We start from the raw sequence: 22196 nt of genomic DNA on the forward strand, positions 1-22196 counted from the left end.
CGACCAAGTTCGCCAGCAGTGGTATGAAGCCGCCGTCCGCAACCAGGCGCGAGTACCACATGGCTCCAGAAGGGCCTCTCCATCAGTCATTGTACATCGGGGCCAGCGTCAGACATCGTCAGCCTCCAGGCGACGCCCTGCATCAGACAACACCCGGTCATCACCACCACCGGTGCCCCTGTCAACCAACCACGAGCCAGTGCAGCCATTCAATCCATTTGTGACTTCTGCAATGCTGCGGACGAACAGTGTTCCATGGCGCGTTTCGCCGACCCGACCAGCCATCCTCTCATCGGCAACTAATATCCGGGCTGGTTTCCAAGAATTGACGCTCCAGAGTCTCACCTCGAGTGAAGAGGTCGACAGCGTCCACGTCGACAGCATCTACTGTGTGTTCTGCCAGACCGAGGATGAAGACCATGCGGACGAGAGCGTGATCTTGCACTGCGGTCAGTGCACATCGCTCTGTCATCTGTCGTGCGCCGAAGAATGGTTGGAAAAGCGAGATACAGGGTTTGGCACGTCATGCTGCGTGTGGTAAGTGTGAACGACCTTATTTCTGAGACGACCAAGACACTGATGACCGCAGCCGAAACGAAGGAGCCCTAGATGCCATCATTCGCCCCTTACGAATCCCCTCGTCGGATGCCGAGACATATTCCGTCCACACGGCAAGCGATCCATCTCCCACTGGTGGGCCCCGTCGCTCAGCCAGACTAGCAGGAACTCATCTACCGGGAGACCCATCCACCCCTGCACCGCTTCGTCGGTCGGCACGACTCAATTCCACTCAGCGTAGGTGATCACAGATTACAGCCGTTATAGCCGTGATATACAATTTTGAGGGAAATTAGCAAGAAATGAAATACCGATGGTTAAACTCCGAAGTACAACGCGACCGTTTCATCTCGTAAGTGCTGGACACCAATACACCATAGCCAGTAGCTATTGACTGCTTCGGTGATTCCAAAAATGTCTGAGCTCGAAACTATAGTGGTAGATAAAAGTTCTGTTTTCATGATACCTAACGGCGATGACCAAAGAAACAGAGGATTCATCTCAGTGGAGCCGTGTCGCGTGAAGGCGGGGATTGTTGGCAGAAAAGCCAAAGGCAAGAGACTGACAAACTCTCGTGCTTGTTAAGTTACTCTGGGAACCAATATGTTGGCCCTGGGAACCTCAAAAGCATTTCTAGGAGCTGTTTATCCCCTAGGAAATACTCTTGAGATCCTGGGGCTGTTTCTAATTCTAGGAAAATGAGATCTACCCCTGGGATCTTCACTCTACGTTCCTGACTGAATACGAAACTAGCTCTGGGAATACATCGACCATATCTGGGAGCTGTGGAGCCCCTGGGAGCTTACTTTAGGGTCCTAGAGTCACTATCTTGCCTTCCGAGATCGTCGAAAGTCCTCACAAAACACCTTCACCGGACCTGCGCAAAATCCTGCGTCATTCGTCACTCCTAGAAGGCCAAATCATCGCTCCAGGAATCAAGCAAATCGTCAACAGGAACGCGGCTTTGATTCCCCGAGGTGGGGATACCAGACCCCAGAAGCTACATCGGGTTTCCTGGGGGATATGTGGCTCCTAGAAGCTGCTTCTTTGCTCCCAGAAACGTTTCAGAGGTCCCTGGGAGCAAGAGAACTCCCAGGGCCAAGGCTTGTGCTCCTAGCACTGATAGAACCGTCAACAGGAGCGTGACCGGTTTCTTGATAGTGATGGTGGATAGTCTTACAAGCTACGTACGACTTGCTGGGGCTATGGTATTTCCAGAGTCACCGTTTTGAAGTCTTTACGAACACCAAGTTTGATCGATGTTTACACAGAGCAAGTCGTTGTTCGACAGCCCCGGAAAATGTGTCCGATGTCTTGGGAGTAACCCAGCTCCTGGAATCAACCTGAGCTCCCAGGGTCTGCTGCCTTTTTGAAAACTTGCATCAGGTATTCTGGGGTTGGATTGGTCGCTGCATATACCATATTAGTGCACCTCGTGGAAGAACATTTGACCCGGACGTGACGTCGTGGGTGAAGAAATTCATAAATACATGCTTCCCATCCTACTCTTTCCACAATTAGGCTCCTCAGTGCCACCTTCTGCCTTGAGAGGATGATAACCACTCTTTTTTGATGATGACGATACCCTCCAACCTTGAATACCATATTCATAGGAACTGACTTAAGCAGTTCGGCTTTAGTGGATTCGATGCCTGACTTTCGATTGTAACTTACAATGTCATCCCCAGTTATATGTTACTCTGAAAAGGGAACTTGAAAGCAAACTCAACCTCTCCCAAAATATTCCTCCCATTTCTGTCTAGCACCCTGCCATTGAATACCGCGTTCGCCTCCGGACCGTACATTCTCTTCCACAAAACAACCGAGCGATCTTCATTATGGGTATCCGACTTGAATTCCATCGCCGTATCATGCTCTGAAAATTTGATCGTGTGGGGTTCTCCTGAAGCGTCGATGTAGGGTAGGGTAGAGCCGGGCCGTATGTCTTGGTAAAGATCATCCCAATCGATCGCAAAAGAGGAAGATTCCACGGTACACATGTATTTCGACCGTTGAGTCTCCATTTGAGGATGTCGATGTCTCAAGTATACGCCCGTACCCTTTAACCACATCACCGGCATGCTCGTATCGGGGTCTCTGTACATGTATTTGCTCTCCACAGGCTGGACTAAGGCGTCAAATGGCTCTTCAGATGCCGCGAGCTCTGTTGGCGCTTCGTACGTGGGCTGGTTGGGGCGTATTGCCACGATCCAAATTTCAGGCGTATGTATGAGTCCGCCACTGGTCTCTACCTCCGCAATTCGACTGCCCCAGTACGTCGCCGGACGTTGGATTCTCTCCATTAAATCCAGAATATCGCTACCAAGAATTAAGACTTGCAGTCCCTTCTTGATCAGTGGCTCAAAGTAGACCATGAAAGGGTCCTGCTCCCTGAGCGGATTCAGATATCTGCTGGCGTAGAGGAATTGTTCTGTGACTCCGAGCAGGTGCGCTATTAAAGAGACTTCCGTGGCGGTGAGTCCACTCAACAAGGGGTCGGCTAGCTCGTAATACTCGCTCTCCGTCATAACCAACTCAAAGATAGACCCGATGACGTTACGATATCTTTGGGGTATTGGAAATCTGTATACCCATGCCTTTGGCTTCATGTCTGGATGCGGTGGGGCAATTGTGGCCGGCTTGCAGAGAGCATGCGGTGTAGCTTTTGAGGGATGTTCGCATGCGCCAAGCCGATATGAACATCAGTTCTTTCAGTTGATAGATGATATGCAGGAAATTTTGATAGGATATACAAAGGAGCGTACGTGCTACTTATATTACGGCGTCTAGCCCGCAATCTTGTAGTTGCCTTGACCAATACACGCTTGATGTTGTTCTTTGGCCCCGTAAGAGCTATTCCATTGGATGTGACGCGAGTGAGTCGCGCTAAGGCCTTGGCGGTGGGGCTAGTAAACAATTGCCGGACGTGTATTGGCTAAGACAATTTCGAGGTTTCGGGCTAGACGTACACATAGAACACCGACACTTCCTGGCTCAGGAGGGCTACAGCCTATCGGCCAGGATGGCGCCGCCCTTCCAAGGCTTCCAACACCCATGGGTTGGCGAGACCTGCTTGCAATCTAGTTCTGAAGCTGCCACTCCTGTTCCATTTACGACACAATTAATGTAATTTATGTTGGAATCGGCCGAACTGATCCTAGGAGCTGCCACGCTTTTTGTGAGGGGCCCCGCCAGGCGTTAGTCTTCAATATAATTACGAGGAATGTGAACAAGGCGCCATGTGGGTGCGATTCAAACAACGTAGTCAGCCTTGACAGTAGGCATTTGAGATCAAAATTCATGGAATTATCGGCTCCATAATACGTGGACCCGGAGTCTTCGTAAGGAAGGAGTTGAAGGATGCAGGGGGAAAATTCTCAATCCGGTAAACGGCTCCATTACTAGCAGCCAACTGCGATAAACCAAACCAAGAAAAGTTGGATTCACCGCATTGCAGTCGGAAGCCTTCAATTTGATTATAGGTTGCTTATGCCTGCGAAACCCAAACAGGGATTCAGGCCCCTAGCGGCTCTCCAAATAGGAATGGTCCAGCTTTCATGCCCTCCAAGCTAGCTCGGCAGCTAGGTCAGGGCAGTGACTTTTCCCTACGATTGATCTGTTGCTCTTGTGTTTAAAACAATCCCTTGCCCCTCTACTATTTGGACGTTCAAACTTTACCCATCCATGAATAACACAATGGACGCAAAGGTCGACTTTTCGGTTCCAACTTACGCCGACCAATATTATGGAGAGTTCCAAGCACTCTGCCCTAACGATAGAGAAGTGCTCTACAACCACTTTCTGGCGACTGCGAAACTGAGATTGGAAAACAAACCACATTGGTGGCCAAGCGCCGTTGATTGGAATTTTATTAATGACGAGGTTTTGGCTGCTGTGAAATCGAGACTGGAAGAGGAACCTAGGTGGTGGCCCACTAGCGTTGAATGGGGCTTCAAAGACGCCTCAGGTATGCAAGAATCCGGTCAGTCTTACGTCGTGCACTCTTTTTAACACTAATACTAATGTATGTCCAGAGAAATCCGAAGTCCTAGCATGCGTTATGAGAAACTACGACCACCAGGAACTTGCGAGAGTACTCGACAAAGTTAGCGGGGAGCTTTATACAACAAATTGTTTCACAATAGTCGACCGGTTATTCACAATTGGGGACCCTCAATCTAACAACTCTCAAGAGATCTTGAGTACGGTCCAGAACTGAGAAATCGTTACCAGCTTGCTGATGACTCCTTGTTAGGGCCCCAAAACCGAGCCATCGGCCCAAAGACCGCCCTGCGAGAGTCTCTGCCGATAAAAATATTTGCACTGCGGAATCAGCAATCCACGAGTCATAGCACGTTCCGTAGCGGTCGTCCGGGATATGTTGGCTTCCGGAAAAATACCGTAGCAAGAACTTACGCCACGCCCGTCGATGTTAGTAGCAAGGCTGCACTCGTAAACCCACTTTACGTGCGGGTGCTAGAGGTCGAATACCACTGCAGGGAGTTGCATACAACCCAACCCCAACTTGCAAATCTCAAGCACGGTTTCTCCATCGACATAGCTTCTTACTCCCAACAGGGCGATCTGTTGTATGTGATTCCTCGGTCCAAGTGATAAGAAAGGAAATTGAAAGACTAAACAATGCGCTAGGACAAGCAGGCAATCGCTCCAAGCAAACCATGCGAATTCGGAACTGATTCTGGCAGATTCTCAAGGTAACAAGATACCTCTTGAGCCTGTCAATGGTATTTGCATTACCCGTGCTCCCGTGATTGGCGAGCTGTTTGTCGTCGAGCTCGAAGACCGTCGGAAAACTCAAGAAGCGTCATATTATATGTATGTTCAATCCCTGGGACGACAATATAACGCACAAACTAACCTGCAGCATCAAAGGGCGTATTCAATCACCATGGCCCAGTCTTTCGAATATAGGAGTTTCCTTATTTACTTTTCCTCAGATTGGGACAACGTCTCGAATACTATCATATCGATGGAAGTCTTCAAGAGAAGCGCCCAAATTGGAAAGCAAAGCATAGCTACAGCACAAGCTATTACTCCTCTCCCAACTGAACCTAAAGGACAAAATGCAGAATCAAATCACAACCTATGAATCAGCATAAATCTATCAGAACACCCATCCAGTCTAACTCAATGCATTGCTGTCCACGTCTCCGTCTAATTTGCCCCTCAATACATATAATGTTCAAAAAGGAAATGAAACCAGACATTGAAAAACATAAATAATAGAAAGCCAAAAATTCCATGCACCTGCAAAGTAGTGAAGGGTATGTTTGGTACATCCCGAGAGTTGCACTTGTTCTTCATATTTCCTCAATCCGCGGAACAATCAGAAGAAGGTGCGGTCTGGGAGGTAGTCAAGGATGACTCCGACACTGATGACGAAGATCTCGGTGTCGTCAAAGCGGAGGACGCCTTGGTGGAGGATATCGTGTCAGTAGCAATACATCGGCTGCCATGCTTGAGTCCGTTGTCTAATGTACATGACGACGTTTCTCCTTGGTGATTGGAGAAGGTGACCACCCCCGTATCCTTCACCTGAATCCATGCAGCTGACGAATTGTCTTCCGTGCCACAAGCCTCCACCCCGTGCACAGGGTAGCGATGGGTACGGTCTCCGACTTCGTTCACCGCTGCGAGTTTGTTAGTAACTCTTTTTGCTGACTCTTATGCCAGAAGTCCACTTACTTGAGCATTTTTCTCCCTCAAGCTGGCCAAAGAATGCTGAAGATCCCGAGCAGCCATGGTTGTCATAGGACCATATCGCGCATTGACCATCAATATCAATGATCTCAAGGGTGCCACCGAGAGATCCGCTTGCATAGGCACTAGCGAAAATCATGATGATGGAGAAACGCATTTTCCTTGTCTTAGACGAATTACAGGAACTTAAAATTCGAAAATATTGTGTGTTGCGTCTTGTGTCCTGTATTTCTTAACCGATTGATTTGGCGTTGTGTGTAGTCGAGCAAAACGAGGAAGGATGACAGAGGCTTTTATAGAATTACCGAGATTTCTGAGAGCCTTTAGATCGCCTGTAGGGGGCACATATTGAATTAAAAATGTCAGTCGGCTGACCAAAGTTGAGGTGCATGGGAGATTAACACTTTGGCAAGTATGGTCGGTTATTGAGGCTCACTATGCGGTCAGGAATCGGTTAGATCAGTTTAGGCCAGCTAAGACAACTTGATGCTTGCCCAATAACCCTCGACGTATCTAGGGCTAGAACATGCGGGCGACCTTTTCAGAACTGATGAGCTCCGGAGTTCTGAGGTACTTCCTTTCAACATCTCACCAGATTACACCTTACAACCCGGCCGAAGGAAAATGGCTTGTTACAGCTTTATGGCGTGTCGTCGTGGCTGAAGAAGTGAGGACTGGATATGCACTTGGACACTTGTGGCGTAGCACGCCATTATCGAAGTGATGTGCCGCGTCTACGATAACGCGGGGCGCGAAATGCACAACCATAGATTTCGACCTTGGTCTTTGTCCATTCTGATAGAGCTATGCTATTCATAACCGAGGACCCATGTATCCAATTACGAGGCGTATCAGGCCGCGTGTGTGGTCGGCGGTCTTGTTCCGGAAGTCGGCCCAGCCTTGGTCCCCACAACACGCTGTGTTGAACGATCCAATTCATGTTTCTGAGGCACTACAACACGGTGCGGGTGAGTTGCCTCTGGCTTTTTGTTAGCCTTTTCGTCTCTTCAACCCAACAGTCCGCTGCATACTGTATGTTGCGGCCGGCAGCCGCACTTTGTCGAGGCCATGAAACACATACTGATACAACAGAATGCCCTTGAACTTTACTCCTGTGCTTCCAAGTAGCATCCTGCATCACTAAAATGAAATAGAACCCGCCGAAAAGCACATGGATAGCAGAAAGCATATTCATATTTTATACTTTGGGAGACATGGGACATCCTCTCCCACCATTACTATATAGCCTATGATCCCCCAGCTTGGTCACGGGCTCTCGCGACCCTGACCTTTGGCTTTTTCGAAGTGTCTAAAGACCATGTCCTCTCAATCCACCACAACCATGGATGGTGAATTCAAGCGCCTCAAAAATATCCAGATGAATGCGCTGGACGAGAACATCATGGCTTTCCTCGAAGCAACTCAGAAGTCGGTCCAATCCCGGGGCATATGCAACCCAAGGGGCCCTTTCAAGAGGTCTCTGATTCATTACGCCGCTATGGGGGACTGTACTGAGCTTCTTTTACGACTTCTGGATATTGGTGCGCCAATTGACGATCGCGATCAAAACAAACGTACCCCTCTTTCCTGGGCTGCTGAGTATGGCTCTTACAACGCAACGAGAATTCTGGTGGAAAATGGAGCCCAAGTCAATGCTCTCGACGATATGTACGGGACACCATTGTCGTGGCTGGAACACGCCGGGCGTCCTGATTGCAAAGGCCTCCCATTTACCAAAGCATATCTCAAAAAGAATGGGGCAACCATGAAAGGTGCCAAACGGGCCTGGATTTTGCAAAAGCTTGGGCTTCTCTGAGTGTCGTGTCTACGGGGGAATCTTCCAGCACCTTCCCAACTTAGGTTTCGTCCATAGTTTGCCTGTTGTGTTTCTGGAGGCTGTGATTCTTCGTTACTAAAGGAGTCTATGCATTCTTATCCCTTTTCCTTACACAGAGTTACGTCCCCAAGACAAACGTTTGTCAGCGGCAGCCACCTATAACCCATGTTCCTGTACTAATCAAAACCTCTGTTAATATCGGAATAGAAAGTATGATTCATCCCAGCTTGTTTGAACGTTGGGATGGTAATAATGCACTATTCGTTTGTTGTACAATCTTGCCCGAGTGCAGACGATAGAGGATCGCGTACGCTAACAACCTCATCTCGTAATGCCATACTTGGGTTGCTGTAAAATCTTACCACGATGCTAATTTGCCAGCAAAGTAATAACAACAGGAAATTAAAGCAAGAGGCTTGCTGCTGACAGAACCGCCGCACCATTAAACGGAGGAATGACGTAGGAGTGGCAGAGACGTACATGGATTAGGCAACTCTGGAAACTCTTACCATTCTCCCTCTAGTGTCTTTATACTTGCACAAGCAAAGGTCAACACGTTTTGCCGGTAGTTCCATCAGCTTGATTGTTGGCGGCCTCAACAGGTTATCTTGCTCTCTTAATCCATCTGTACTGTATTAACATTGATGCACAGCTAAAGCCTGAAATGGAGACCTGGTATTCGCTCAACCGGTCATCTTGATGATCAAAAGCTGTATACTTTCAACGGTTGACAGTCTTACTACGTTCGACTGCGCCAGCAAGACATATAATGATACTTATATCATTCGTTCAGGGATTAATTAGAAACACTGATTATCGTCACACTGATTTGTCACTTTTACCATATTTTAACATGACAATATAATATGGACGCGTCCACTGATCTGTTTGAGATAGTCGCGTTATCTCGTGTGTCAAACCGCAAGTAAGATCTAATTGAGAGCTGCATGGTATCATGTATTCTGCTTTCAAAGTTGAAATACTTGCTTGTTTTGGCATTAGGCTACTGCTACGACGTAGTTTTGATGAACCCATGATGGGGAGGGGCGTAAGCTAAAGGCCACCACATTTCTCAGAAATCGTAACAAGACTGGCAGTGCTAAAAGTGATAATTGTAACGTTGACTGTCTTGCATACGCGCTTTCCACAGGATCTGTTGATATGGCGTTTTCCCCTTTCCATGGGCGCGGCTTATTATAAATCAGCGACAATGAATTTGTAATGCGAGTATCATTCTTGCAGGATAGGCAGGGTAAATTCCAACAAACAAACACCGGAGAAGAATGATGAGACACCCTGCTAGATCACTGTCATTCTGCCTGAGAATCTTCTTCGAACGCTATTGATGAGCCGCGTGACAGGCGGGGGCAGGAATGAGTCCTCATCGCCTTCATCCGCCATATCCTGGCCCAGGTCATCCGTAGGTGCGCTTTCCAGAATCACTGTGTCTGCCTCGCTGTTTTCGTCGTCCTCTGGGCGCTCATCAATACTCGCTTCAGCTGGGCTCCACTCATCCTCGCTGATCGGTTCAGGCCTTTCTGCCTCTGTTTCGAACTCCTCCCATTCTTCGTTACTTGCCTTGTTACGTTCTAGCCGGCTGATCAATTGCTTCCCTCTTTCAGATTCCTCCGAGTATGCATACATCACTAGGTCTCGCATGGCCGACTCATCTAAATATTCCCCACGCGCATAGCAGATTTTTTGTGCAACTGTGAAAAGTCGCTCTGTGCCGGCACCTGTAGCCGGAATGGAGAGTAGATCTCGAGCCAGTCGAGTGAGAACAGGCCACTCGTGTTGACGGTCTTTCCAGTAAGCACATGGCGAGGTATTGACAACCCCTGTTATGTGTCAGTAGTCAACAGAAAATACAGTGAGCAGTTGTTCAGACCTTCGCGAAGATATTGATCAACTTCATCTTGCCCACTCCTTGAACTACCCGCCAGACCAGCTAGTGGATGCAGAAGCCGGTCGAGCCCCAACAACTGTGGAGAGCAAGACAATCCATTCACACAAGACAAGCTCGTGGGCATTTGTGGCCGATACTGTAGGTGAAAGATCCTCAGATATTCGATGTAGCGCTCGGAATGGCCCAAGCCTTGCCATGACGAGGCGCCATCGAATGCGGACACTTTATATTGGGGCGCAACAAAAGTTCCAGTGCCATACATGACCCCAAAGTCTTGAAATGTCTTTTCGTAGACTTCTCCAAGTTCCATCTTCATGACAAGCGACGCCTCAAGTAGTGTTCGCTTCCATGGAGCTGATTTTCTTCTCAATATTTCAGCTGACTGGTCGATATGCGTCACTAGTGTCTTGAACACGAAACAGAGTCTGTTTCGTGGACTGTCGCCTCTTTCGAGGCCAGGAGGGCTGTAGTGAACTGGATGAATGGCATTGTCAGCTGCAGGACGTAGTCAACCTTGCGCCAGTCCGTATTCGTCAATTTGTACCGTAAATTCCCCCTTTCCTGGCAGTACTGGTCGATAAATCTTCGCAATCTGCTGGCTCGCTTCAACATCAAAAACATCGAATTCCAGCGGGCGTTTGCATCGTCCAACGGCAAGAGTCGAATCCCTGGGGGCTGAAGACACAAGAATCCATCGCGCTTCCCGGGGGTCTCGTTGACAAACTTTGCAAACGATCGAATCTGCAAGACACAAGGGTCAGAGCTGTTTCTCGTCAGGAGGACGGAGGACATTCACCTTTTCCAAAACACACATTATTTCTTCGCCATCTGAAGGTTCAGTCCAACCATTGGCGTGTGATATTGCTCGCACATTCTCAACCCTTTCCCTTTCTGGGGAGCTTGTGATGTTTTCGATATACCGCCGAAGACAGAGCTGGATGGCCTGCACTGTGCCAGGAAGCCCAACAAAGCACTGCAGACGGCTGATACCACCAGAGGAAATCAACTTCTCTTGTAATGACAGCACCAGATTCTCGTCGACCCTATATTCAATTGTCACGCTGAATATCCGACCAAGCAGCCCTTTGTTCCCGATCAGTGCAAGTATTTGATCACCCGGGTCAGTCCCTGTCTCGGGCCTGCAAAGTAGCTCGAATCCAAGCAGCACCTCTCGGTAACTCCACTCTTTATCAAAGTAATACGCAGTAATAGCCATGAAGTCCCATCCGAGTGGACTCTTCCAACAGCACAAGGGAATCGAAACTTTGGAGTCCTCGGGCAGATCCTGCAGTTGTGACTCTTGGTAGGTAGTTGCTACATCGTGCATATGCTGGCGGAGTTGTTTTGACGAGGGAAGCTCCAAAACTTGAGGTCCGGCATAGACCAGATTCAACAATTCCCTGAATGTGGGTTTTTCCGTGAGCCCAAATGGAAGATTTGCGGATGTAATTGTCCGCAGAAGCTATTCTTTGAGCTGCGCCTTGGTGAATGTGCTCCTCTCGGGGGAAAGCCCGCACGGGCCTCCTGGATTGCGCCTGGGGTGACAGCAGAAACGGACACCTTCTGCTTGCTTCTCCGACAAGAGTTGGATTTCAGGTGCTTACCCATTGCGCTCGTTCCATGAGATTTGTGATGTGGGTGATGTGGGTGATTCAGCGGCGTGAGGCAAGACCGACACACTACCTTGGGTCGACCAGACCTGAGCTCTGCCACCTGGTCAAAGTGCCTCCACACCTCCGAGGAGCGCGACTCAGTCGACCATCTGAATTTGTATTGTCCAATTTTGGTCAGTTGTTGTCCATATTCGGTCTCCAGCCACCACGATAAGAATTCGTGCTCCTGGGCGCTCTCGTAGAGCACCCAATGTCGGCGGTCGGGTGCAAACCGCGTGAGGTTGGCCGAGGGGCTTCTCGGTCGAGCTTCCAAAGCAACGATCCTTGAGTGGCCAGCGAAAGACTGTAAGTCGTTTCTTAGGTGAGAATCAATTGACTGCATCCGGGGGAAGACATACCGAGGACCGCGATACTGGAACAGATGACGGGTCTGAGTCTGTCCCAATTGAAAACATCGCGCTGAAGAGGTGTTTTACTGGCGAGGAGACCCGTCGGTATAGATAGGAGCATAGGCAAACCAAGCGAGACGGATGTTAGGGTTTTATGGTAGAGCGACCGCTGGGTCCCAGGAATCAGTCAATGCGTCAGACATTATGTATCTTGCTCTCCTGACTAATCCGTCCGTTCTTTTGCCTTCGGTGTTGAAGTTGAATTCCGTGACACATTGAAGAAACAGCAATGTTGGTCCAAAATTCTCAATTTAGGCGGCCCGCAAATTGAAATGTCGGTGGTGTTCCGGGCTCTGCTTCACCATTGTTGAGTCAACGCGGTACACGTTGCAAAATGTTTACTGCAACCCTGTTGATGATGGGTTTATCGGATTGCTGATGGTTTCACTGGCATCGATATGGCCAGGGCTATAAACGAAGCAAACATGATACGCAGGGAAGTCAATCGATCAACGATTCTCAACGCCTAATCTGGTCAACAAGTCTGCCTCTCACCGGGTCTTCCTCACTAGGAATCTAGTGAATCAACTGTCTACTGGGTTTGCACCATAAGCTAGGCTGAATTACTCCCGCACATCTCTGAGGCTTCCATCCGCCCTCCAAGAATTACTGCGCCCGTTGGGACACCGCCTAGAGATGGTCAGGACCATAGAGTCATCAAATAGACATTTTGGCTATATAAGCGGGCGGCGCACCAGACTGGAAATGTCAAACATATCACTTTGTTCATACTCTGTTGATTCTTCTTACAGCTAGTGTCCCTGGCTAAGATGACGTTGAAAGGAGAAAGTGAACTTGTCGAAGTCATGTCCTCTCACGGTGAGTTCAATGACTCTTGTGCTTCAGAGTCAGTCTCCGAGCACTCCGAGGATGATATTTCGGAAACAAGTGAAGACCGCGCATTTGTGGTATCCGACGGAGGGCAATCCGTCTACTCGAACAGATCCTCTGTGTCTTCCCAGTACAGCCAGCATTGCCACATGCATTGCCATGACTCTTCTGTTTTCGTAAGTCGCTCGAGGAGAATATTTCGAGATAATGGGCTGACATCTCCAGAATGGCCAGAAAGTACCGATAAGTATAGTTACCAAACGCGTTATCCAACAGAATGAGAGTTCGGTTGTACAATATTTGGTTATATGGCGGTCCTGGGAGCAGGAAAAACCACATATAAGTGGTACTATTGAGGAGACTTGATTTGTACTTAGTATTGGAGCTGCGCATAGCCCCAGTTTGTCGATAAGCCGTCTCTATTTGACATGCTAAGCAATGTCATCGCTTTTAACCGAGAGGCTCGTTATGTTAATATTCTTCCCAACCATATTTGGCCCTGTCTCCATACGCTGGAGAGAATATGTACATCACTTGGTAGGCTTTCTGCATCATATCTCCACAGTGCGATCTGAGCAAGTGTCTTCTTTTTCATTGCACGTGTCTGATATCGCCAGAGTATGGCAGCGCCCAACATCTACATCTTCCGTCCGCTCAACACTTCTACCCGCAATAAAGTGGTAAATCCTAGCAAAGCCAACTCAGGTTGATCTGGAAGGATCTCACTGAAGCAGTCTAGTCTTGTGGCTTTACGGTCCAGCTATAGTCACAAATTGACATGTTTAATGACCAGAGTAAAGATTCAGATAAGTTGGCCGGAATTTCTACGAGCATTTTCATCGCATACTTCCTTCTTTCATACGCTACTCACAGATCAAAAGGCTCTGTGTATCCATCAGCTGCATCCCTGCCCGCTTTGACCGTGTTGTCTCTCGCCGTGGGAAAGAATCATATTTAAAGAGCTCGTATCCAACGTTGAGCAATAAGTAGTGCCTGGCGTGATGCCAGCGTAACCTAGAACAGTTTGGCCAACATTCGTGGCTTGCTACTCACACCAGGATATACCTTTCCACAATGGAAGCCCAGATTAGTGTGACCACATTCAAGTTGTGATGGGAAAACACTTAAACTCGCTTGGTCCTCCGTGAAGTGCACTTTTTTTATCCTAGACCGTCAGAATATCACTCACTGTAAGGCGCTCCTATACAGTCTTATACACTAATCTCATCCCAAAGACGGCCAACTTAATACCTGATTCTGCACATTTACGTCGACAGAGACCAGTATCTGCGGATTACTACGACAAGATCTTGCTGGGAAGAACTGTGTGATACTGCACTTGATGTTACAAGTACTGGAACGTCCGTTCCTGTCGCATTGGGGGCGTACGAACGGGTACGTATTTTGACTTCCAATGGCCATTTGTAAAGATGCTGAGCAAAGCAGGGATCATGTTCCTCATGCTGGTCTCTCCTCGGAAGTCCCGATCACCAAAACCCTTTTTATATATTCGAAGACCGAGGAGCTAGTTTGGAAGTGGGAACAGTCAAAGCTCTGTGGCCAGAGCATCAACATCACACTCTCGTCCACCATGATTGCACAAGGTCATCCACCAAACAAAGCTGATAGCCAAGGCAAATTCGTATCCATCGAGAATGGCTTCACTCATGTCTTCCCTCAAGCACAGCTCACGAACCTGGAACCACATGACTATCAGCTTGGAATTCTGGAGACAACGCATTCAGCAAACCTGAAGATTATCCTTCTCGGTGCGAAGCAAGAGAAGCAAACAAAACGTGTCAGCGGAAGCCTCGTTGGCCTCCAGCATTCCCTGTTGCAGAGAGGCTCTCTTTCTTCCAATCGCTGGTCAACTGAATTCTGGGTATCCGACTCGGTCGTTGTTGATTCAAGATCCATTGAAGAGGCTAAATCGGTACTCAAGGCTGTGCGTCCAGAGAGCCCTGGTGAGGCAACGTATGTCTGTGTTGGCCTTCCAGTCACAGTCTTCGGGCCATTATTCAACACGCTGGTTTCGAAATGGAACGCGAGTGCGGCTTCCTTCGAGTACTCCAACGGATTCATCTGGATATATTCCACAGTGGACCCGACAAACTTTAAGATCGACGCGGGCGAATCCTCCAGTCCAGCCAAGCAATCAATTTCTTCTATGCTGAAGCAGATGAACGGTAAATCCTGGTTTGTTAGGGCAAAGCTCATGTTCAGACTCGAAAGGTCAAGCGGGGAGAAAGCGGGTATTCTTGCCGAGCTCCTGGAAGTTTCTCATATACATGTCATGTCACCTCTTCTCATAAGCCCATCACTCACTCTTAGGACCGGCTTGATGTTGGAAGGGTTTGGAGGTTGGCAAATCCGCTGCTGTCATCTATCTTTTGTCTTCTTTTGTTTCTTTTGAATCAGGTATACGTTGCCCAATGAGGGATTAAAGGAGCCTTTCAAATCTTTTGGCAAAGACCTATTTTTGCTGATATCTGTGCGATCTACCAATCACGCTCACATTAGGGCCAGAGAATTGCTTGTAATCGTCTTCAGCCAAACATTGACCGCAACACGTCTGGGGACTTCAAGATTAGGAACCAAATGCCAAGGTTTAGACTAAGCGAAAAGATGCCTGATGTAACTGCAATACTGCATAACTAGAAGGGGTTATATAACACAAATTCTGCAGTGATCCGACCAGCCTCGTCATATGGGGGAACTAGATTAGAATCCTATTCGGAATACAGCTCGGAGGCATGTTTGCTACAACATGACCGCCTTCCGTAGAAACAACGCTCTTTGCGTCTTCGACGAGCTCGGGTATGATTGAATTGATAGCCTGTATGACCTGGTCCATTGAAAAATTATGGTGTGAAGACCCCACGGGCGGAGGGTCACAACAGTTTCCACGGTCGCCGTGGCCACGGCTGCCTCCCTGATCCTCCTAACAATGACAGTCGCTGCCTAATAAAACAAGCGACCATGCGACATCTGAAAATGCATCCCAACACGTTGACTGGGTTCAACCGTTGAAAACATGGGACAATTTAAAACCGCATTATATTGCAGGCACACGATAAGCGCAGAGTTGGGGTTCAACGTTGAACATAAACTTCACGAGACGCACCTTTTACGCTGTCCATGATTTTTTGACGGGGCTCGGTGATGATCATTTTCAATCATCAACCGGTCATCTCAGCCCAAGGAGCCGTAGAAAAGGGTCTTCCCATCTTGCTCACCAGCAGTGATGACCAGCGCATCAACATCCCAAGCTGCTTTCGACCGCTCAAACAAAGCTCTGGTAAGCGTTGTTCAGACAACGTATGGAAAATACGATATAAACCTGCTGATGTCCAGTATTGTCTCGCTAAAAGCATGTCCCGCCCTGTGTCAAAGTTTGCCGAATAGCTTGCCAGGGCTCCAGTTCAAGACAAGTTTGGTCTTTGTGGGCTCCTCGCTCTTGTATGCTGGATATGTTATAGCCTCGCGCGCCGATTCAGCCATTTGCCTTTGAGGCTGCAACACGCAGTATCTTGGAGACGCTTCTTCCAGGCGCCAACACCAGGCGTGCTCCAGTGGCTGGATATCCCATCATACCTGCAAGGGGGAGTACTTGCAGCCCTGGTGATTGCCAACATTATTGCAATCAGTCTTCATGCTCAGACCTGGGCAGATGTGCAGAAGCGAGCCGGATGCTTGGCGGTCACACACCTTGTTCCCCTCTGCTCTGGGTTTAGCTTCAGTCTTCCGGCTCATGTCTTCCGTATCGAACGGGGCACGTTCCAGTGGGCCCATCGGTGGCTAGGCCGCATTTGCGTGCTGCATTGCCTTCTTCATGGGTCCGTCTTAGGCACAGTTGCTCGAAATACAAGCCTTGAAGCTCCCCTCGTCATCCCACTCCTGGTACGTGAAGCGGGCCAAAAATTGGCGGCCTGTCCAATTCCCCCGTAATATAATGTCTGACTAGAAGTAGCTAACATTGAACAGGCCGGATGTAGTCTCGTCTCGATCTTTCCTTGGACGCTCGCTGCGATTCTTCGGCGATGGCCGCAAGTCGGCCTCAAGGTCCACCATGTGCTTGCTTTGATCGCCACCGGTGCCCTTTTCTACCATTTGATCGACCGGGTATCGTCCTACCGCTGGGTTTTACTATGTGGTATCTGCGCCGGATTTGCCTGGAGTGCCGGGACATGTCTGCATACCATGTGGCTCCACAGATCGTGGCGCATCACCTCTCGACGGGCCCTCGCGCGGTCTTCCAACCGGCTCTTATGGCTTGATATTGCGGTTCCGGTGGAATTGGTGGCTCAACCGGGGCAGTATGTACAGCTCTGGATGCCACGCCTTGGAGTAAGGTCCTGCTTGCAGCTTCCCGCATTCTACGTGGCTTCGGTAGGTACAGGGCAAAGCAACCCAAGAGCACCGACAACTCATGTGTTACGCATAGTGGCCCGGCCTGGACCGGGTGTGACCCGAAGGATCGCACAAGCTGCGGATCGTGCGCACTCGACGATTCATTTTCCTGTGTGCGTGCTGGGTCCCTACGGTCACCCACTTCACCTGGGCCAGTACGGGACCGTCGTCTTTGTACTTGAAGATATTGGAATCTTCCGCGCGTTGCCGTTCATACGACATCTCGTTCAAGAAAGCCGAAGCCGGAGGAACACGGTGCGACGGCTAGAGGTCCTGTGGCAAGTTAGGCTGAAAAATTTCAGTAGGTGTCCCTCTACTTCTCGGATGCTTTGCGGTGTCGTGTGCTTACCGAAGTAGACCATCCCCACTGGGTGGGGGAGGAAATCTCGCAAATCCTTGAACTCGATCGTATGTTTGACCGAGACGATTGTCCTGAGCATAGACATCGAGATGACCGGGGATTTGATGTGAGTGAATTCTCCCCTCGCTATAGATTTTACAATAGGTCGGGCTTAACTCGGTGGCAGATATTGCAATTCACCACACATATCCTAGATACTCAGCCCGTGGACCAGACTCGTTACCGCAACCGTACGCGCTTGAAATATCATTTTCATGCCATCAATATGGCCAAGGAGCTGGCACGCCTTATGGATGGTACAAGCGGAACGACCGCGGTTTCGGGTATGAGCGCTCCGTCGGTTACCCCTTGGATTATGCCAACGCTAACTGGTCTTAGTATGCGCAAGCAACCCGTTACGCGCAGCAGTACGCCGTATCGTTCATCCTAGAACGAGTGGCGATTTTCGATTGATTGACCTGGATCTTGAACCCTCTTGCACGTGGTGGACGGACGATGACCCTTTCTACCATGCAACATCCGAAACGATTACAGCATCCGAGCGAGCAGAATCTTCCAACACTGGCACAGTGTTGGAGCCCAGTTGGACGCCGGCCCCCTTGCCTGTTGCACATACTGTCCCTGAACAGGCCACTCGTCTCTCAGGAGAAACATTGGTCGATAATAGACGATCCTGGCAGGGCGATGTGTCGGCGATTGGGGCGCAGAGTGCCAATCACAAAAAGTGGGTTCGGCAGAAAATCATCGAAGGCGGCTTCTAGGTTAGCCAAACGTGTCGATAAGTTACCTGGCATAATCCATCCATTTGGAGAAGTCGTAGGCCTCCTGCGTTTATCTCTATGACCGCGCATGTATTTGTCCTGGATAATTCGTCACATCGCTCTGGCCTAGCACAGCGTGAAGCTAGAATTGACAACACGGGATGCGACCGGAGCTGCCTAGACTCTAAAGCTTCCAAAACAGGCTGGGGTTTAGTCTGAATCCTTTTCTGAATAATTACCTCCGATTAAGTGAGCAGATAACAGCAAGCAGGCATGAAAGTGAATAAATTCGCGTTGATACGGGGTGAAATGCTGCTGAAGTGAATGGCTCGGGCGGTGACGGGGAGGATGTTGCTGAGTCGTAGGTCCATCTGAACATGGATCGGGATCGTCGCGTGGACAACCATGAACCAACATTGGCCGTACCACATCTACTTTGAGGATTTTGAACTCATAACCACTATTATTAATTTGCTTTTCTCAGATATCGTTCATATATTGCGTGTTTAGTCCCGGAGCCCTTGTCGCTTGTTCGTATATGAAATGTGAGGGTTTTTATTCATTGGTTGGCCCTCGCAAAGATATATTGTGGGTAAGATATATCGAGAAATAACGCCAATTTCCATAACTGTATACCACTCTCGCTGTAGTTTTTACCACTACTCACAGTTCGACGTGAATGACGACGAATCGAAGGGGAAAAAAATAAAAATAAAAATAAAAGCTTGATTGTTGGTTGGTGGTGAATGAGACAGCAACCAAACGTAGGGATGCACGCCGGCCAAGTCGCGCATTGACCCGACGCTCTGTCCCTAATCAACTCACATTCTACATGCCTCCTCATTCTGGACCATACCATATAACATGCTGATGCTGACCTTAAAACCGATCTGTGGGCTCCGTCCAACCGGAAACACTTCCGGAGGCTCTGCTCTACTGTTACTATTCCTTTCGAGGCCCTCGGCTAGCGCCACGTGACACGCCATCGCGAACTCGAAAGATTCACAGACCCTGTCGCGCCCAGCCTTGCCGAATTCGGGGACTTATCATAAGCCACAATATCGGCAATAGGGGCCCTAGGTCCCTGAACGGATAACGACTGAGCATGTCTCGTAGGACGTTAACATCCCCCCGGTCGGTCATCGAAGAAACGTGTGAAGAACCATCTGAAGCAGCCCTTAATGCGCGAGCGCACCGAGTCTCATATCAAAACGCTCGAGCAGCATCGAGGCCTCGCGTCACAAAAGTCCGCCCACTACCACCAGGCTATTCTCTGGCACAACGAGCAACTCCAGTCAGAGAATAGAGAGCTCCGCCAAGGGTTCAAGGCCGGTGCGAATATCATACAACTTCCATTTCAGTAAGGACTTCTCGTATTGCGTTTTCTAATCTTAATGTTACACATATCGAATCGATTTCTAGAATAACCAATGAAAGGTAATAGGCCTGTGGTTGAGTGAAACATAGCTTCACAGCACAAAAGCGAGTAGGCCAAGAGGAAAGAGACAATATGCAACTGCAGTGAAGCCTATACCATTGCTTCTCATCTTTGGTAACAGAAAGTGGAAGAACAGTGGAAATCTGGTGCCACTGTACATCTCAAGCACCAGATCAGTCATGGCGAGCATAGTCAAGTGGCCAGCCTTCAGGCGTTAGCTGCCCACAGAACTCAGGGTTATAGACGGTGCTTGTCTTGTCTAGGGTAGCCACATACCGATTGCGGCCCCCACGTTTACCGTGTGTTTTATAGTGGTCATTGAGGTTGTCGCGCCGCGAGAAACTGCGTTGGCACCCAGGGACCCAGCAGACATGAGGTCTCGCTCCTGAATGGCTTGCCAGGTGGCGGTTCAAGGTCTTTTGACGTTTGAATTGGCGCTTGCATCCCGAAAGCCTGCAATTGAACTGTTGCCGTGGGGTGCTGGCTTGTGAATCTCCGACACCGAAATCGGAGGGATCTTGCGTACGGAGGGGATTGGGGGATTGTCGGAAGACTTGACAGGCCTCTGCAACCTGCGTGTCTTGTCCAATGTGCTGCCCTCGAAGCCGCTCTATCCACGGATCATCGGTATTCTGTGGGGCTGGGAAGGGGCAGGTTCCGAACAAATTAGGCACAAGGTCAAAATGGCCAGGGGAAGCCTCCAAGGGTGAGTTCGATGGCTCCCAGATAGGCTGGTATCGAAACCAACAGACCACAGGCCGCCATCCGCAATGGCTGGAACCTGGATCAATTGAGCAACTCATTTGTTGACAAAGATGACCATGGTCTCTGGTTTGGCTGATGTGCAATGGGTGTGTCAAGCCATGAGAGATAGAGTCGCACTTTTCATGCCGGTGGAACTCCATGCCAGGCAGTTCGGTGGGTATGAGATCGATCAGGTCTTTTTGTTCGCTTCTGTCACCGTAGAAGAGTAGTGTGTCGCTTGGGAACATCATGTCCGTCTTACATGCTTCTGCTTGCGAGGATGTTGTCGTAGCTTGTTGTACTATTTGTGAACTATCGCCCACACTAAGCATGGATCGGGATCTCTGTGCCGAAAATGAGGCGAAAGTAGGAGGCACTAACCCCACTGTCGAGCGCGATGACTGAGTACAAAAATCGATCAGTCTTTAGAAGGAGTGGCCCATTGAAATAACACGGACGAAACAAAAGGTGGAAAAATTCTGCAAAACTCGGACAGAAATCTAGAATACCTGAATCATCGCTGCTTGCCCACCCGAGTTGCTGAGTTGACCCCTCCCTTCAACAAATTCTATCGAAAACGAAGTCTTGCCATTTGCTGCGCACGGTTTGATTTCAACGTGTACCTGGATTGTTGACAAAATACATGAACAACATATAAAGACGCCTGTTTGTGAGGCGAGATGGTCGTTGAATCAACGTTGACCAGACACCACCTGTGAGGCTCGTTCAATCCGGGCTTTTGCTGCTGACAACTAGGAATCAAGCAGACAGAGTGCCCGGCTTGATACAGAATTCCTAGTCTTTCACCAAGTCGCTGACATGGCTGTATCAGTTGTTGCTCACCGGTCCTGGCCAGCCAAATGCTTTCAAATTAAGAAATATAGCGTTTGAATTTATGTAGCCGTTGAAGCTGCGAGAGAAGATTCAACGCTGCTTGAATAACTTGTTTGGCTACTGACATATTCATCAGCATGGGAATAGAGTTGCTCAACGGCCGCAATAACAAATAGCCATCAAAATCAAATAAATGACGGCGTTGAGACCCATACCTCTGTCGTAACACTAACGAGGTGACTACGTATCTCCAGGTGGACTATAAGAGAGGCTATCATCCGGTACAGACCAATTTCTCTGAAATCATTTCTTTGCCCATTACGAAATGGATGCTCCAAGGAACGTACCGGACCAAAATAGTGAAGGATATCAGCAGCCGAGTGAACTGCCAATTCAGGTTGACGAAGGCCACCCAAAGGACGCTTCTGATTCCAACCCACGACAGGTAAGTTAGGTGCATCCCATACAGTGTCAGATCTTGTGGCTGACTACTGACATTCTCCCTCCCGTAGCTGGAAACCAACCAGAAAGAAACCCTGACGATCGAGCATTTTCAACCCATCTTGGCGACACTAGCAAATCTCGATCGCGACGATCCGAAACTAGCATTTCAAGCGGCTCGGTCCGTGGGGCTCTATCGACGTCTATGCGCATCATGTACGCCTAGGCACCTCAGTGGCGAGGATGTCGACCAGAAGAGTCAATTCTCGAATGAGGCTAGCAACAACCCGAG

At 49.1% G+C, this 22196-nt stretch overlaps 3 protein-coding genes across 3 annotated transcripts; 1 reads left to right on the forward strand and 2 right to left on the reverse strand.

The window, feature by feature from the left end:
* Nucleotides 1-2246: 2246 nt before the first annotated feature.
* Nucleotides 2247-3086, reverse strand: N7446_011819 (uncharacterized protein; the record flags this gene model as incomplete). The annotated part of the gene is made up of 1 exon (XM_058520561.1): nt 2247-3086. The coding sequence occupies one exon, from the start codon at nt 3084-3086 to the stop codon at nt 2247-2249; it is 840 nt and encodes a 279-aa protein (XP_058366847.1).
* A 1168-nt stretch (nt 3087-4254) lies between these two features.
* On the forward strand, nt 4255-4777 carry N7446_011820 (uncharacterized protein; the record flags this gene model as incomplete). Its single annotated transcript, XM_058520562.1, has 2 exons — nt 4255-4540; nt 4593-4777. The coding sequence occupies 2 exons, from the start codon at nt 4255-4257 to the stop codon at nt 4775-4777; spliced, it is 471 nt and encodes a 156-aa protein (XP_058366848.1).
* Nucleotides 4778-5889: 1112 nt separating this feature from the next.
* N7446_011821 (uncharacterized protein) lies at nt 5890-6436 on the reverse strand (the record flags this gene model as incomplete). The annotated part of the gene is made up of 2 exons (XM_058520563.1): nt 5890-6209; nt 6265-6436. 2 exons carry the CDS (start codon nt 6434-6436, stop codon nt 5890-5892), a joined length of 492 nt encoding a protein of 163 aa, XP_058366849.1.
* Between the last annotated feature and the right edge of the window lie 15760 nt (nt 6437-22196).

The sequence above is a fragment of the Penicillium canescens genome (genome assembly GCF_028828765.1).
Source record: "Penicillium canescens strain IBT 15451 chromosome Unknown utg000009l_segment0_segment0, whole genome shotgun sequence".
Classification (NCBI taxonomy): domain Eukaryota; kingdom Fungi; phylum Ascomycota; class Eurotiomycetes; order Eurotiales; family Aspergillaceae; genus Penicillium; species Penicillium canescens.